General features: G+C 53.8%; 1 protein-coding gene across 6 annotated transcripts in view; it reads left to right on the forward strand.

Moving 5' to 3' along the window:
* Nucleotides 1-471: 471 nt before the first annotated feature.
* The window catches only part of DDX25 (DEAD-box helicase 25), a 48122-nt gene continuing 30462 nt past the window's right edge, over nucleotides 472-18131 (forward strand). For 3 of the 6 annotated variants that reach the window (XR_012155908.2, XR_012155909.2, XM_073320822.2), the window contains exons 1-5: nucleotides 472-594; nucleotides 7288-7354; nucleotides 11189-11236; nucleotides 15489-15624; nucleotides 17235-17327. Coding sequence is in view for 3 of the 6 variants with exons in the window: in XM_073320822.2 (XP_073176923.1) it covers nucleotides 538-594; nucleotides 7288-7354; nucleotides 11189-11236; nucleotides 15489-15624; nucleotides 17235-17327 (401 nt within the window). In the remaining 3 variants the exon portion in view is untranslated. Of the gene's footprint in view, nucleotides 595-7287; nucleotides 7355-11188; nucleotides 11237-15488; nucleotides 15625-16174; nucleotides 16243-16988; nucleotides 17085-17234; nucleotides 17328-18131 lie in introns of those variants that run through there. The other 3 variants (XM_073320824.1, XM_073320825.2, XM_073320826.1) reach the window with 3 other exon arrangements.

Consider the following 18131-nt stretch of genomic DNA (forward strand, 5'->3'; position numbering starts at 1 on the left):
CCTGGGGTGGGGTGGGGAGGGGCAGAGAACTCCTCACCTCACACCTTGGGACCCCTCGCCCTGGGGTGGGGTGGGGAGGGGCAGAGAACTCCTCACCTCACACCTTGGGACCCCCCCCCCCTCACGCCCTGGGGTGGGGAGGGGCAGAGAACTCCTCACCTCACACCTTGGGACCCCCCCCCCTCATGCCCTGGGGTGGGGTGGGGTGGGGAGGGGCAGAGAACTCCTCACCTCACACCTTGGGACCCCCCCCCCCCTCACGCCCTGGGGTGGTGGTGGGTCTGGGACTCCCCGCCCCTTGGGACAGGTCAAGGTGGGGCAGGACAGGGGACCCGCTTCCTGCGCTGGGGGGGGGGCCCAACAGCACGGCACTCCCCGCCCCCCCCCACGGAGGGCTTCTCTCCTCCCCCCCGCTTCGCTGGTGCTCGCCCTCGGCCCGCCCTCATGAATATTCATGACCCCCCACGCCCCGCCGGCGCGAAGGCCGTTCCGCTCTCGGCGCCTCCAACGGCCGGGCGGGGGGGGCGCGGGGCGGCCATGGGCTCCCCGGAGCGCGGCTGCTCCGAGCGCGACGCCGCCTGCCTGGCGCACAGCGTGAGTGGGGCCGGCCCGGCCCCGCCGGAGACCTCCGCCTCCGCGCCCGTCAGCCCGGGCCGCCTTCGCCGCCACCCGCCCTGTCCCCCTCACTGCCCCTCAGCCCGTCCGCCTTCACCCCATTGCCCCTCCCCCCCGTCCCCCCTCACCCCCGTCCGACCCCTCACTGCCCCTCAGCCCGTCCGCCTTCACCCCATTGCCCCTCCCCCCCGTCCCCCCTCACCCCCGTCCGACCCCTCACTGCCCCTCAGCCCGTCCGCCTTCACCCCATTGCCCCTCCCCCCCGTCCCCCCTCACCCCCGTCCGACCCCTCACTGCCCCTCAGCCCGTCCGCCTTCACCCCATTGCCCCTCCCCCCCGTCCCCCCTCACCCCATTGCCCCTCCCCCGTCCGACCCCTCACTGCCCCTCAGCCCGCCCGCCTTCACCCCATTGCCCCTCCCCCCGTCCCCCCTCACCCCATTGCCCCTCCCCCGTCCGGCCCCTCAGCCCGTCCGCCTTCACCCCATTGCCCCTCCCCCCCGTCCCCCCTCACCCCATTGCCCCTCCCCCGTCCGACCCCTCACTGCCCCTCAGCCCGTCCGCCTTCACCCCATTGCCCCTCCCCCCCGTCCCCCCTCACCCCATTGCCCCTCCCCCGTCCGACCCCTCACTGCCCCTCAGCCCGCCCGCCTTCACCCCATTGCCCCTCCCCCCGTCCCCCCCTCACCCCATTGCCCCTCCCCCGTCCGACCCCTCACTGCCCCTCAGCCCGTCCGCCTTCACCCCATTGCCCCTCCCCCCGTCCCCCCTCACCCCATTGCCCCTCCCCCGTCCGACCCCTCACTGCCCCTCAGCCCGTCCGCCTTCACCCCATTGCCCCTCCCCCCCGTCCCCCGTCCCCCCCGTCCGACCCCTCACTGCCCCTCAGCCCGTCCGCCTTCACCCCATTGCCCCTCCCCCCCGTCCCCCCTCACCCCCGTCCGACCCCTCACTTCCCCTCAGCCCGTCCGCCTTCACCCCATTGCCCCTCCCCCCCGTCCCCCCTCACCCCATTGCCCCTCCCCCGTCCGACCCCTCACTGCCCCTCAGCCCGCCCGCCTTCACCCCATTGCCCCTCCCCCCCGTCCCCCCTCACCCCATTGCCCCTCCCCCGTCCGACCCCTCACTGCCCCTCAGCCCGTCCGCCTTCACCCCATTGCCCCTCCCCCCCGTCCCCCCTCACCCCATTGCCCCTCCCCCGTCCGACCCCTCACTGCCCCTCAGCCCGTCCGCCTTCACCCCATTGCCCCTCCCCCCGTCCCCCCTCACCCCATTGCCCCTCCCCCGTCCGACCCCTCACTGCCCCTCAGCCCGTCCGCCTTCACCCCATTGCCCCTCCCCCCCGTCCCCCGTCCCCCCCGTCCGACCCCTCACTGCCCCTCAGCCCGTCCGCCTTCACCCCATTGCCCCTCCCCCCCGTCCCCCCTCACCCCCGTCCGACCCCTCACTGCCCCTCAGCCCGTCCGCCTTCACCCCATTGCCCCTCCCCCCCGTCCCCCCTCACCCCATTGCCCCTCCCCCGTCCGACCCCTCACTGCCCCTCAGCCCGCCCGCCTTCACCCCATTGCCCCTCCCCCCCGTCCCCCCTCACCCCATTGCCCCTCCCCCGTCCGACCCCTCACTGCCCCTCAGCCCGTCCGCCTTCACCCCATTGCCCCTCCCCCCCGTCCCCCCTCACCCCATTGCCCCTCCCCCGTCCGACCCCTCACTGCCCCTCAGCCCGTCCGCCTTCACCCCATTGCCCCTCCCCCCGTCCCCCCTCACCCCATTGCCCCTCCCCCGTCCGACCCCTCACTGCCCCTCAGCCCGTCCGCCTTCACCCCATTGCCCCTCCCCCCGTCCCCCCTCACCCCATTGCCCCTCCCCCGTCCGACCCCTCACTGCCCCTCAGCCCGTCCGCCTTCACCCCATTGCCCCTCCCCCCCGTCCCCCCTCACCCCCGTCCGACCCCTCACTGCCCCTCAGCCCGTCCGCCTTCACCCCATTGCCCCTCCCCTCCGTCCCCCCTCACCCCATTGCCCCTCCCCCGTCCGACCCCTCACTGCCCCTCAGCCCGTCCGCCTTCACCCCATTGCCCCTCCCCCCCGTCCCCCCTCACCCCATTGCCCCTCCCCCGTCCGACCCCTCACTGCCCCTCAGCCCGTCCGCCTTCACCCCATTGCCCCTCCCCCCGTCCCCCCTCACCCCATTGCCCCTCCCCCGTCCGACCCCTCACTGCCCCTCAGCCCGTCCCCCCTCACCCCATTGCCCCCCCGTCACCCCATTGCCCCTCCCCCGTCCGACCCCTCACTGCCCCTCAGCCCGTCCGCCTTCACCCCATTGCCCCTCCCCCCCGTCCCCCGTCCCCCCCGTCCGACCCCTCACTGCCCCTCCCCCCGTCCCCCCTCACCCCATTGCCCCTCCCCCCGTCCCCCCTCACCCCATTGCCCCTCCCCCCCATCCCCCCTCACCCCATTGCCCCTCCCCCGTCCGACCCCTCACTGCCCCTCAGCCCGCCCGCCTTCACCCCATTGCCCCCCTCCCCGTCCCCCCTCACTGCCCCTCCCCCGTCCGACCCCTCACTGCCCCTCAGCCCGTCCGCCTTCACCCCATTGCCCCTCCCCCGTTCCCCCCGTCTGACCCCTCACTGCCCCTCAGCCCGTCCGCCTTCACCCCATTGCCCCTCCCCCGGTCCCCCTGTCTGACCCCTCACTGCCCCTCAGCCCGCCCGCCTTCACCCCATTGCCCCTCCCCCCCGTCCCCCCTCACCCCATTGCCCCTCCCCCGTCCGACCCCTCACTGCCCCTCAGCCCGTCCGCCTTCACCCCATTGCCCCTCCCCCGTTCCCCCCGTCTGACCCCTCACTGCCCCTCAGCCCGTCCGCCTTCACCCCATTGCCCCTCCCCCGGTCCCCCCGTCTGACCCCTCACTGCCCCTCAGCCCGTCCGCCTTCAGCCCCATTGCCCCTCCCCCCCGTCCCCCCTCACCCCATTGCCCCTCCCCCGTCCGACCCCTCACTGCCCCTCAGCCCGTCCGCCTTCACCCCATTGCCCCTCCCCCCCGTCCCCCCTCTCCCCATTGCCCCTCCCCCGTCCGACCCCTCACTGCCCCTCAGCCCGTCCGCCTTCACCCCATTGCCCCTCCCCCGTTCCCCCGTCCCCCCCCGTCCGACCCCTCACTGCCCCTCAGCCCGTCCGCTTTCACCCCATTGCCCCTCCCCCGTTCCCCCCGTCCCCCCCCGTCCGACCCCTCACTGCCCCTCCCCCCCGTCCCCCCTCACCCCATTGCCCCTCCCCCGTCCCCCCCGTCCGACCCCTCACTGCCCCTCAGCCCGTCCGCCTTCACCCCATTGCCCCTCCCCCGTCCCCCCCGTCTGACCCCTCACTGCCCCTCAGCCCGTCCGCCTTCACCCCATTGCCCCTCCCCCGTTCCCCCCGTCCCCCCTCAACCCCATTGCCCCTCCCCCGTTACCCCCGTCCCCCCCGTCTGACCCCTCACTGCCCCTCAGCCCGTCCGCCTTCACCCCATTGCCCCTCCCCCGTTCCCCCCCGTCCCCCCTCAACCCCATTGCCCCTCCCCCGTTCTCCCCGTCCGACCCCTCACTGCCCCTCAGCCGTCCCCCTTCAACCCCATTGCCCCTCCCCCGTTCCCCCCGTCCGACCCCTCACTGCCCCTCAGCCCGTCCGCCTTCACCCCATTGCCCCTTCCCCGTTCCCCCCGTCTGACCCCTCACTGCCCCTCAGCCCGTCCGCCTTCACCCCATTGCCCCTTCCCCGTTCCCCCCGTCTGAGCCCTCACTGCCCCTCAGCCCGTCCGCCTTCACCCCCATTGCCCCTCCCCCCCGTCCCCCCTCACCCCATTGCCCCTCCCCCGTCCCCCCGTCCGACCCCTCACTGCCCCTCAGCCCGTCCGCCTTCACCCCATTGCCCCTCCCCCGTCCCCCCGTCTGACCCCTCACTGCCCCTCAGCCCGTCCGCCTTCACCCCATTGCCCCTCCCCCGTTCCCCCCGTCCCCCCTCAACCCCATTGCCCCTCCCCCGTTCCCCCCGTCCCCCCCGTCTGACCCCTCACTGCCCCTCAGCCCGTCCGCCTTCACCCCCATTGCCCCTTCCCCGTTCCCCCCGTCCCCCCTCAACCCCATTGCCCCTCCCCCGTTCCCCCCCGTCTGACCCCTCACTGCCCCTCAGCCCGTCCCCCTTCAACCCCATTGCCCCTCCCCCGTCCCCCCGTCCCCCCCGTCTGACCCCTCACTGCCACTCAGCCCGTCCCCCTTCACTCCCATTGCCCCTCCCCCGTTCCCCCCGTCCCCCCCGTCTGACCCCTCACTGCCCCTCAGCCCGTCGGCCTTCACCCACATTGCCCCTCCCCCGTTACCCCCGTCCCCCCCCGTCTGACCCCTCACTGCCCCTCAGCCCGTCCGCCTTCACCCCCATTGCCCCTCCCCCGTTCCCCCCGTCCCCCCCCGTCTGACCCCTCACTGCCCCTCAGCCCGTCCCCCCTCAACCCCATTGCCCCTCCCCCGTTCCCCCCCGTCCCCCCTCAACCCCATTGCCCCTCCCCCGTTACCCCCCGTCCGACCCCTCACTGCCCCTCAGCCCGTCCCCCTTCAACCCCATTGCCCCTCCCCCGTTACCCCCCGTCCCCCCCGTCTGACCCCTCACTGCCCCTCAGCCCGTCCCCCTTCAACCCTATTGCCCCTTCCCCGTTACCCCCGTCCCCCCACCGTCTGACCCCTCACTGCCCCTAAGCCCGTCCGCCTTCACCCCCATTGCCCCTCCCCCGTTACCCCCCGTCCCCCCACCGCTTGACCCCTCAATCCCCCTCAGCCTGTCCGCCTTCAACCCCATTGCCCCTTCCCCGTTACCCTCTGTCCCCCCGTCCCCCCACCGTCTGACCCCTCACTGCCCCTCACCCCGTCCCCCTTCAACCCCATTGCCCCTTCCCCGTTACCTTCTGTCCCCCGTCCCCCCCACCGTCTGACCCCTCAATCCCCCTCAGCCCGTCCGCCTTCAACCCCATTGCCCCTTCCCCGTTACCCTCTGTCCCCCCGTCCCCCTAGCGCCTGACCCCTCAATCCCCCTCACCCCGTCCCCCTTCAACCCCATTGCCCCTTCCCCGTTCCCCCCCGTTCCCCCCCGTTCCCCCACCGTCTGACCCCTCACTGCCCCTCACCCCATCCGCCTTCAACCCCATTGCCCCTTCCCCGTTACCCTCTGTCCCCCCGCCCCCCTACCGCCTGACCCCTCAATCCCCCTCACCCCGTCCCCCTTCAACCCCATTGCCCCTTCCCCGTTACCCTCTGTCCCCCCCGTCCATCCACTGTCTGTCCCCCTCAATCCCCCTCACCCCATCCCCCTTCAACCCCATTGCCTCTTCCCCGTTACCCTCTGTCCCTCCAATCCCGCCCACCCCGTCCCCCCGTCCCTCCACCGTCTGACCCCCCTCAATCCCCCTCACCCTGTCCCCCTGGTTCCTCCACCGTCTGTCTCCCTCGCTCCATCCCCCTGTTACTCCACTGTCTGTCCCCCTCAATGCCCCATTGCCCCTTCCCCGTTACCCTCTGTCCCCCCGTCCCCCCACCGCTTGACCCCCCAATCCCCCTCAGCCCGTCCGCCTTCAACCCCATTGCCCCTTCCCCGTTACCCTCTGTCCCCCGTCCCCCCACTGTCTGACCCCTCAATCCCCCTCAGCCCGTCCGCCTTCAACCCCATTGCCCCTTCCCCGTTACCCTCTGTCCCCCCGTCCCCCCACCGTCTGACCCCTCACTGCCCCTCACCCCGTCCCCCTTCAACCCCATTGCCCCTTCCCCGTTACCTTCTGTCCCCCGTCCCCCCACCATCTGACCCCTCACTGCCCCTCAGCCCGTCCGCCTCCAACCCCATTGCCCCTTCCCCGTTACCCTCTGTCCCCCCGTCCCCCCACCGTCTGACCCCTCAATCCCCCTCACCCCGTCCCCCTTCAACCCCATTGCCCCTTCCCCGTTACCCTCTGTCCCCCCGTCCCCCCACCGTCTGACCCCTCACTGCCCCTCAGCCTGTCCCCCTTCAACCCCATTGCCCCTTCCCCGTTACCCTCTGTCCCCCTGTCCCCTCACCGTCTGACCCCTCAATCCCCCTCAGCCCGTCCGCCTTCAACCCCATTGCCCCTTCCCTGTTAAACTCTGTCCCCCTCAATCCCCCTCACCCCATCCCTCCACCGTCTGACCCCCTCAATGCCCCTCACCCATCCCCGTGTTCTGCACCGTCTGTCCCCATCAATCCCCCTCATCCCGTCCCCCTGTTACTCCACTGACTGTCCCCCTTCAATCCCCATTACCCTGTCCCCCTTTAATCCCATTGCCCCTTCCCCCCGTTAAACTCTGTCCCCCTCAACCCATCCCCCTGTTACTCCACTGTCTGTCCCCCTCAATCCCCGTTACCCTCTGGCCCCCTGCTATTGCCTGTGCACCTACTACCCCCGTCCTCTCTCCCATAATTACCCCCTCTTCAGCCCTGTTCCCCCTCCTGTTACTCTGTTCCCAGTTACCCCATCTCCTCTCCCCCATACCATTACCCTCATCCCCCTCCTGATACACCCTTTTCCCCATTCCCCTTTTACTCCGTTACCCCCCCACCTCCTCAGTCCCCTGGCTTGTTACCCCCAATCTCCCCTCTGCTTATCCCCACGCCCTGCTCATGTCCCTTCTCCCTTCCAGTTTTCTGGACTCTGCACCCCCCGGAAGAGCCTCAGGAGCATCAGGAATGCCAACTTCCCCACCCTAGGTAAGGGCCCGGCTGAGGATCACACCCTTAAGTGAGCACTGGCCCCACGAGTGGGGTGATGCCCCGTTGCACTCAAAGCGGGTCCCCACCTGTTCCACAGCGGGTAGTAAAAAGAAAGGGTATTTCTTAGCTGTCCCCTTTGCATTCCCCGTCAGGACAGTGACAACTTGTGTAGACAAACCCCATGAAAGTTCATGCAGAGTAAAGCCGGGTGTGAATTTAAAGAATAGCTGTTTCTGAATACCTTCCAAGTACATGCTCTTATTCAGAATAATAGTGCCTTTTTCTGAATTAATTTAATTAAGTTCCAAATGAATTAAGCTCATTTGGAGTAAAGCACACTTATTCCTGAATACTACTGTCCACATATGGCGTTAATAAGGAATAACTCCCTGTGTAGGCTGCCGCAACAGTGCCCACATGTATGTTGAGTTAATCAGGAATAGCTGATACTGTCCTTTGGATTTGGCACTCAGTACAACTTCCACTTCTTTTAGCTTCCTCTTGGCAGTGTAAATAACATTTCCTCTGTCATTGGTGGCCCAGGCTCCAAATACTCAGCTGATTTCCAAATTGTCTATGTTATTTATGAGGTATGGACAGAAGCTCAGTCTTCTATGTGGTAACAGCATCTCTTGTAGATCCATTAGGAGCATCTCTGTTCTCCTTGTGCTTTGGACTGTGCATTCTTCAGACATGCCACCTGGTGACCTTTTGGTTTTGTTGTTCAGTTTCTTATTTCCTGTGAGGCATGATAATTTGCACCACACAGTGGTAATGTCGGCTTCTTCTCAGTAGGATCTGCTTCATCTCGTGTATCAGGCCTAAAAGCCCTGCCCTTTGGATTCTGATCATATACAAGCCACTCTGAAGTTTCCCTAGCTTTCTGTTTGATTTCCCCATATTTATTTTTGTATCCTGTGTCATGTAATTGTAGGTGTTTTCAGTATCTGCATAACTGTGCAATCCTTTAATGAATCTCACAAAACTCTTGGACTATTGAGTAATCTCACTAAGATCTTGGGCTATGGCAATGACTCTTGTGGCAGTGAGTTCCAACACATTATGTACTGCATAAAAATTATCTCCTTTATCAAATTTTAAATTTATTCTATTTCAATTTCATGGGATGTCCTTTTGTTTTTGTATTGTAAGAAAGGGTAAATAGAAGTGCTTTTACCTATTCTATGCCAATCATTCTTGCCCCTCTTCTTTGTCTCTTTTCTAAATGAGGTAGTCATGATCATTTCAATCTCTCATATGGAAATCTTTCCATTCTTCTTAGATATTAAAGTAAAAAAACTTTAAATTTGACATGACTCTTTAGTTGCAGGGTATAAATCTGTAAGATCCCCAAAGTTTTGATTTTTAAAAGTACAATATACTTTGTCTTGTATTAAATGTGCTGGCTTCTGACTAGCTGTATCTTTTAAAATCTTGGCTTGTGAATAATTGTTGGCTATCCAACAATCAGCTTGGACCTTGAGAGGTCATCTAGTCCAGTCCCCTGCACTTGTGGCAGGACTAAGTATGATCTGGACCATCCCTGACAGGTGTTTGTCTAACCTGCTCTTAAAAATCTCCAATGATGGAGATTTCACAACTTCCCTAGGCAATTTATTCCAGTGCTTAACCACCCTGACAGGAAGTTTTTCCTAATGTCCAGCCTAAACGTCCCTTGCTGCAATTTAAGAGCATTGCTGCTTGTCCTATCCTCCGAGGTTAAGAAAAACAATTTTTCTCCCTCCTCCTTGTAACAACCTTTTACGTACTTGAAAACTGTTGTTATATCCCCTCTTAGTCTTCTCTTTTCAAGACTAAACAAACCCAATTTTTTCAATCTTCCCTCTTATGTCATGTTTTCCAGTCCTTTAATCATTTTTGTTGCTTTTCTCTGGACTCTCTCCAACATGTCCACATCTTTCCTGAAATGTGGTGCCCAGAACTGGACACAATACTCCAGCTGAGGCCTAATCAGCGCAGAGTAGAGCAGAAGAATTACTTCTCATGTCTTCCTTACAACACGCCTGCTAATATATCCCAGAATGATGTTAGCTGTTTTTGCAACAATGTTGCACTGTTGACTCATACTTAACTTTTGGTCCACTATGATCCCCAGATCCCTTTCCGCAGTACTCCTTCCTAGGCAGTCATTTCCTATTTTGTATGTGTGCAACTGATTGTTCCTTCCTAAATGGAGTACTTTGCATTTGTCCTTATTGAATTTCATCCTATTTACTTTAGACTATTTCTCCAGTTTGTGCAAATCATTTTGAATTTTAATCTTATCTTCCAAAGCACTTGCAACCCCTTCCAGCTTGGTATCGTCCGCAAACTTTGTAAGTGTACTCTCTATGCTATTATTTAAATCATTGATGAATATATTGAACAGAAGTGGACTGAGAACTGATCCCTGTGGGACCCCACTCATGTCTTTGCAGCATGATTGTGAACCACTGATAACTACTCTCTGGGACAGGGCTTTGGAGCGGAGCCTGGAGCTGGAGCACGGAGCAGCTCTGGAGCAGTGGAGCTGCAGGTTTCCACCTAGAGTGGAGCGGAGCCGGAGCACAGCTCCAAAGCCCTGCTATGGGAACAGTTTTCCAACCAGTTTTACACCCACCTTATAGTAGCTCCATCTAGGTTGTATTTCCCTAGTTTGTTTATGAGAAGGTCATGCGAGACAGTGTCAAAAGCTTTACTAAAGTCAAGATATACCACATCTACCACTTCCCTCCTATCCAAAATGCTTGTTACCCTGTTGTCATAAATATAAAGGGAAGGGTAAACCCCTTTAAAATCCCTCCTGGCCAGAGGAAAAATCCTCTCACCTGTAAAGGGTTAAGAAGCTAAAGGTAACCTTGCTGGCACCTGACCAAAATGACCAACGAGGAGACAAGATACTTTCAAAAGCTGGGAGGAGGGAGAGAAACAAAGGGTCTGTGTCTGTATGCTGCTTTTGCCAGGGACAGAACAGGAATGGAGTCTTAGAACTTTTAGTAAGTAATCTAGCTAGGTATGTGTTAGATTATGATTTCTTTAAATGGCTGAGAAAAGAACTGTGCTGAATAGAATGACTATCCCTGTCTGTGTATCTTTTTTGTAACTTAAGGTTTTGCCTAGAGGGATTCTCTATGTTTTGAATCTAATTACCCTGTAAGGTATCTACCATCCTGATTTTACAGAGGTGATTCCTTTACTTCTATTAAAAGTCTTCTTGTAAGAAAACTGAATGCTTTTTTATTGTTCTAAGATCCAAGGGTTTGGGTCTGTGGTCACCTATGCAAATTGGTGAGGATTTTTACCAAACCTTCCCCAGGAAGTGGGGTGCAAGGGTTGGGAGGATTTTGTGGGGGAAGGACGTGTCCAAACTACGTTTCCCAGTAAACCCAGTTAAAGTTTGGTGGTGACAGTGGAAATTCCAAGGGCAAAGGGTAAAATTAATTTGTACCTTGGGGAAGTTTTAACCTAAGCTGGTAAAAGTAAGCTTAGGAGGTTTTCATGCAGGTCGCCACATCTATACCCTAGAGTTCAGAGTGGGGAAGGAAACTTGACACCTGTCAAAGAAAGCTATCTGGTTGGTTTGGCATGATTTGTTCTTGACAAATCCGTGCTGACTGTTACTTATCACCTTATTATCTTCTAGATGTTTGCAAATTATGATTGCTTAATTATTTGCTCCATTATCTTTCTGGGTACAGAAGTTAAGCTGACTGGTCTGTAACTCCCTGGGATGTCCTTATTTCCCTTTTTATATTGTCTGTTTAAAATAAAAGTATTCTGTTCTATGCTTGCACATTCAATGTACGTTTTTTGTGATTTTCTTTCCTTAAGGGGAAAAATATGCAAGTTATGGAGAAGAGGAGAAGGAAGATGATAAAGGTGGGATCACAAAACTTTTTCAAGCTCTGCTTGATTAAAGGAGCGTTGCCAAGTCTATTCAGCTTATAATTAGGATCTACTGCCTATGTTTTGGTCTTGTGGGTGTGTGTACAATGACTCCACCTGTCTGCTCCCTTTGAGTGATCAGGCAGTGTCAATAAAACATACAAGAGCTCTGCTTTCTCAGTCCTTCAGAGAACAGGGTTCTTGCCTTTTTGATTTGCTGTTTGCTCACATTAGTGGCACATCTGGAAAGAGTGGAGAGGATAGTGGGATGTCTTCACAAAGAAACCCACGATAGTCACAAGTAGGGCTGTCAAATGATTAAAAAAAATCACAATCACTAGATTTAAAAAATAGTTGCAATTGCAATTTTAATCACACTGTAAAATAATAATAAGATGCCGATTTAAATTCAGCATGGAAGCATGTCCTCTGGAATGGTGGTCAAAGCATGCAGGGGCATGTGAATGTTAGCATATCTGGCACATAAATACATTGCAATGCTGGCTACAACAGTGCCATACAAGCCTCTGTTTCACTTTCAGGTGACATTGTAAATAAGAAATGGGCACTATTCTCTTCCATAAATGTAAACAAACTTGTTTGTCTTAGTGATTGGCTGAACAAGAAGTAGGACTGAGTGGACTTGTAGGCTCTAAAGTTTTACATCATTTTGTTTTTAAGTGCAGTCATGTAAAAAAAAATTCTACATTTGTAAGTTGTACTTTCATGACAGAGACTGCACTACAGTACTTGTATGAGGTGAATAGAAAAGTACTATTTCTTTTGTTTATCCTTTTTACAGTGCAAATATTTGTAATAAAAAATAAAGTGAGCACTGTGCACTTTGTAGTATGTATTGTAATTGAAATCGATATATTTGAAAATTTAGAAAAATATCCAAATATTTATTATAAATTTAAATTAGTATTCTGTTATTGTTAAACAGTGCAATTAAAACTGTGATTAGTCGCAACTTTATCTAGTTAGTTTGGTTTGCATTAATTGCTTGCGTTAACAGCAATTGACACCCCAGTCACAAGGTATTTATTATATACTTATCACTCCATAAATGTACACAGTACTGTAAAAGGCGTAGAAAAAGCATAGTCCTTGCTCCAAAGAGCTTACAATCTAACAGACAAGACATGGAATGCAAATGAGACAAAACAACTTAAATTGTACTTTTGTTACAGTCCTTATTTATGGAATAGGCTAAGTTTCTATAACCAAAGTTAAAGGTTTATTCTGGTTAATTACCATTGGTTAAAGATAGATTCTGCTTCCTTTAGCTCTCCCATTATCAAAAGGTATTCTCAAATGAGAATTCAATGAGATTCTTATTAACTTCCTGTCTTAAACTTTTTATATTGTGCTGTACACTTTCTAGCAGCTGCTGTTTCACCTCAGAAGTGACTACTGTTTAGTGCTGGGTGAAGTGAAGTGATTCCTGGGTGAAGCGATGTGTAGTTTGTACAATCAAGGGTTTTGGGTTTCATTTAGATGAAAGGTGCTATATAAAAGTGAAATTGACATTGAGATCAGTAGGGAAAGTGAAAATGACATTCTTAAAGCAAGATGAAATTGGTCTTGTTACTCTTTAGTGTCCATGTTACTGTGCATCAGAAAGAGGGCTTTTTGAGAAATAAATTCCTTGATTATATTTTTTGTAACTCTAATCCCCTAATACTGTAATTGCCACTTTAGGTCTGTATTGTGCATTGTGATCTGCGTGTTCTGAGCCCCACTGAAGTCACTAGGGCTCTGTATGTGGCAATTTGCCTTCACAACTTTCTAGGTTACAAATCATAGAATATCAGGGTTGGAAGGGACCCCTGAAGGTCATCTAGTCCAACCCCCTGCTTGAAGCAGGACCAATTCCCAGTTAAATCATCAAATGTATATAGCCTACTTGTTGATGAGGTATATTATAATTAGAAAATGTGTTTATTTCATCATAACTGTTCGTTACAGGTGGAGCTTGCAGCGCTACCAACTGCCTTTTTGTTCTGTATTTGTATGGCACCTAGCACAATGGGGTCCTTGTCCATGACGAGGGCTCCTTAGTACTATGACAATACAAACAATAAATGTGATAATTAAGGTTGCTTGACACTTCCCATTGTAAGACACTGTGTTCAGATGGTTATAGCTTTGCCAAACTTTAACCATTTGGGCTGAAACTTTCCATGTTGGGTATCTGCTTCAGGCTGAGTTATTTTTGGAAAGTTTTAGCTAAACTGATGTAGCCATTTCTTAGAACAAGGCTATGGAAAAATACATAATTTTGCTATATTCTGTTTTGCTGAGAAGCTTTAGTGCCCTATACTTTAAAGCAGGGACTTGAAATCTGGCAGGGGAATGGCCTTTGTGTCAGGGATGTGTGAGAAATGGAAAGACTTGGTTCTATTCCGGATTCTAAAGGTCGCACACCCTTCTGCCTCTTTCCTCAAGCTTTTGATCCCTTTTGCCTGTTTCTCTACAACATGTCTTCGACCTAGCTCTGTTTTTCCTCACCCCGGCTCCTCATCCCAGACTCCCCCCCATGCCCACTCAGTCCTATTCTCCCTTTTGTGGCTTCCCATTTTAGCCTCAGTTTCTTCCTGCTCCCACTCCTAGTCACCAGTCTCCTTGCCCAACCAGTCCCATTCTCTCCCCTGGCTCCTCACCCAATCTGTCTCCCCTTTCCTACAGCCTCCAGTCATGTCCCATAGAATCATAAAATATCAGGGTTGGAAGGGACCTCAGGAGGTCATCTAGTCCAACCCCCTGCTCAAAGCAGGACCAATCCCCAACTAAATCATCCTAGCCAGGGCCCTAGTCCCTTTCTCCCCCAGTGACTCCCAGTCTAAGGCCATGGTTCCTCTACAAACTTGTGCTAGCCTAGCTACATCATCAGGGTGTGAGGAGGTGCTGGAAAAAGCCCCTAGTGTAGAGAAAGTTATACTGGCAGAAGCACAGTTTCGCTCTTATGGCGGCATCCACACTAGGAGCACTTGGCTGGTGTGGTATCTGGCCACAATCTCCCTCCCTCGGCTCCTCATGCAACGTCAGTATTCCTCCATCCATTCCCCAGCTGCTTGCCCCGAGTTTTTGTCCAGTGAGTCCCACTTCTCCTCTCCACACACCCCCCGGCATCAGATCTGTCACAAGGGGACTAAATTCACATTGCACAGGCAACCTTAATTCTGGCATTTTCTAACTTTTGGTTGTGGTTCATTATTGCTCAAGTGATCTGAACAGCATGAAACTAGAATGTCTTAAAGGGCTTGTCTACACATGGAACTATTCAGGACAGCTCTTCCTGAATAACTCCATGTGTGAATGTTTTTATTCTGCAATATTATTTTAATGTGTTTTTTGAATTACTCTAAAGCTAGGAGCCCTGGGCATGGACCAGGACCCCATTGTACTGATGCTGTACAAACGCAGAACAAAAAGACTGTCTATGCCCCAAGGAGCTTATAAAATCTAAGAGTCAACTGGAGAATACAAGGAAACAGTGAGACAATGTTGGTGAACATGATAGGCAGTGGTCTCTCCACACATAGTCAGTCAGTAATGGCTCCACTTGTAGACAAACCCTAACATTATTCAAGTCCTTAATGTTGAGAATGGGGGGGATAAAACCATTTAATTAATTACATTGAAAGTGCTTTACATTTTTTTCATTTCAAAATGAAATCAAAGAGCATTGCAATAAAAAAGAAGAAAGGGCAAGATCCGGTGAATCTACAAAGGAATGTCAGGGACGGTGCAAGGTGTCTGGGGTGGAAGAGACAGGGAAGAGCACATTGGTCTCTTTTTGAGGAGGGTTTTGAGATTGCATTAAGAATCTCGGGGGGTGTAGGAGTTAATTGAGTTAGATAGAGTTTGCAAGGTGAGCTAGATTGGGTCAGGGAGTCTCTCTGTTAACCTGAGGAAATTACAAATTAAGATGGAGTAGACTTAAATATTTGGCAGGGCTACAGAGGGTGGCGCAGTTGTTTTTCCCCTCAAAGCGGGCATGTCTAGGGTTGCAATAACTCCATTGTTTGAGACAAAGCTATGTGAGCCCCATCATACTTTTCCACCTTATGTGTGTTGACTTCATTTTTTTTCGTTTTGGGGGCTTGTATTTACTTTTTTGTTTTAAAAACACTCCATTTCTAGCAGTTACGAGAAGTGAGCTGTGACCTTTATACAACCTGCTATGTGTGGTGAACTGTTCCCTTTTCTCTTTTTTTATTTTTTTTCCATGCTCACCTAGTGGATTTAGCAGAAAATTCCCTTTTAAACAAGCTTATCCGGAAGTCTCTGGTAGAATCCAGTCATCATGTTGAAGTCCTGCAGCGAGATCCCAGCTCCCCTCTCTTCTCAGTAAAAACCTTTGAAGAACTGCGGCTGTGAGTATAGAACTACAGACTGAAAAAAGGGCAGTCTCAGATAAATGGGCCAGTAGTAACTACCTGGGGGGTTTAGTCATGTTCTATCACACAGTCTCCTTTGAATTTGGGAGTGACAGTACAATACAGTAAAAACCAAATACAGCTGAAATGGGGAAGACACGCAGACATATATTGAAGGGTCCATCCTTTCCACTGTACTGTGATCTTGTGAGACTAACGCGTCCTGGTACCATATCCAAAAAACACATAGAAACGTGATTGTAATCCACCCATATTTTAACACTGATTTTTAGATGCCATAGCTATAGACACCTTAAAGAGATTTTTTTTTTTTTTTTTTCCATACTGGCAAGAAAAAAAATCTACACCTATACTGGAAACTGTTTTTAATGTTGGAAAATATATAGGCTAAAATAGTTCCTAAACATTGTGTAGAAAGACTGACATGTTGTCTTAAACCAACTGTGATCTGACCATATTACAACATGGATTTTCACTGATGTTTCCTAACCACGTTTAAACATGGTTATTTTTGTGGTGTACCCAGGCCCTGATTAGGGTTAGAGCTGGATGCAAGATTTCCAAGGGAAACCTGAAGGTGTATAGGAGATGATGGTATGTCAACAGATGAATCTTCCTTCTGTCTGCTGGTCTAGAGCCACAGCAAGGAACAGTTAGAACACGTCTTCATAAGCTTTAAAACCAAAACATGCTGATAATATGCTGCAAAAGATCTTATGGTGATACCTTCTCCCAAGAGTATGTGTGGTACCTATGACAGAGCTTTGGGTTTGGTCAGTATTTTATATTTCCTAAAAGAAGATGGATTGGGCAATAATTCCTTTCATGATAAGGGACATAAAATAAATTGTAAAAGGTCACACCTAATTGCTTTCCTCAGCAGAATTGAGGATTGGTTGAATACAGCAAGTGGGGCAGTACCTGAGCTAAGATGGTTAACATGTGAGAGACAGATATTAAACATTGGTAAAGCATCTTTTTGTATCCTGAGTGGCCCATCTCTTAAAGAATGCAGAGAGTCCCCCAAACCCTACTGAGTGTGTGAGTAATTGGATAAAACTGGTTTGGAAGGTAGGGTGGCAACCCTGGATTGTGGTTGGGGTACCCTATCTATCTCTCTGGACTTGATAGCAGGGGCTGACTCTGATAAGAGACTGTCAGACAGAACAGGTCTTGCTTTTTAGACATCTTTTTTTCTTTGACTCAACTGAGAATGTCATATCTAGTTCAGCTAGATAGGTTAAGCTAACCATTGCTTTTGTTTTAACTCCATTTTCTCTTGGCTTTTAATAAATCTTGTTTTTGTTACAAATACTCTGGTATCAGTAATTTCACATGCCTGAATGTCCTAATCAAGTTCCCGGACTGGAGAAAAAGGACATGAGAAAAATCCTGTAACACATTTTATTTAGTAGGATTTGGAAATCTAATCCTAGGTATGTTATGACCATATCTCAGATGGGGGGTACACGGTAGACTGCATTATTTGGAAAGGCATACACAGTCTAAAAAGTTTTGAAAAGCACTGTCCTAGGGCATCTCATCACTTGCTTGTAAATAGTTTGATTTTTTTCCTGGTTTGACAGGAAGAAAGAGTTATTACAGGGGATTTATGCAATGGGTTTCAACAGACCATCCAAGATACAGGAGACAGCGCTTCCTATGATGCTAGCTGACCCGTGAGTACTTTCAAAGCAAGGTGTAAAACATGCTATTTGCATTTGTTCATTATTTTCATATCTCTGCCATTCTGGTCATAGGCGTAGTTTGATTTGGGGGAGCAGGGCCTGGCAGAGCAGGGCCAGCTCTACAAGGAGGGGCCCAAAGAGAGAATGCCACCTCCACCCCCGACTCACCTCAGCAGTCCACCTAGCCTGTCTGGGTTTGGGGGAGGGGTAGGGTGCAATCAAAAATTATAAGTCAAAGTGCGGGGGCAGCTCAAAAAGTTTGCAAACAGCTCAGGGAACAGGCAGAGGATAGCCCAGAAGGGCCCCCCCACCCCATGGTCGATGTTCCCAGAGGGCTCTTCCAGCCCCGCAGCTGAGTCCCCCTGCCCAGGCAGCTCTTACCAACTGTATGAGCAGTCAAAGGGGGCCGGGAGCTGAGGAGCACCAGCAGGAGGAGGAGAAAGGGGGAGCTTCCATGGCACCAGCCAGAGCAGCAGCCACCCTGCACTGCCTGGCTCTAACCCCACTCCAGGTTGGAGGTGGGAAGCATCGGAGAGGTGTGTGTGGAGCTGCCCTGCTCTACTTATGGCATTGCAGTTAGGGGAGCAGCAAGCCCCTCATGTCTTCTCCAGACTCTTCCCATGCTCCTGGTTCTCCTTCTCCCTGGCTGATCGTACCTGCAATGCTTAATCTCCTTCCATGACTCCTTATGTCTTGGTGTGACACTAGATTCCATTCAGTTTTTCCCATGGCGTAGTTTGGGGGGGGGCATTGCCCTCCCGCAAATTGCAAGCCTTGGGTGCCACATGTGGGGGG

Source organism: Lepidochelys kempii, chromosome 22, assembly GCF_965140285.1.
Source record: "Lepidochelys kempii isolate rLepKem1 chromosome 22, rLepKem1.hap1, whole genome shotgun sequence".
In the NCBI taxonomy this organism is placed as follows: Eukaryota; Metazoa; Chordata; order Testudines; family Cheloniidae; genus Lepidochelys; species Lepidochelys kempii.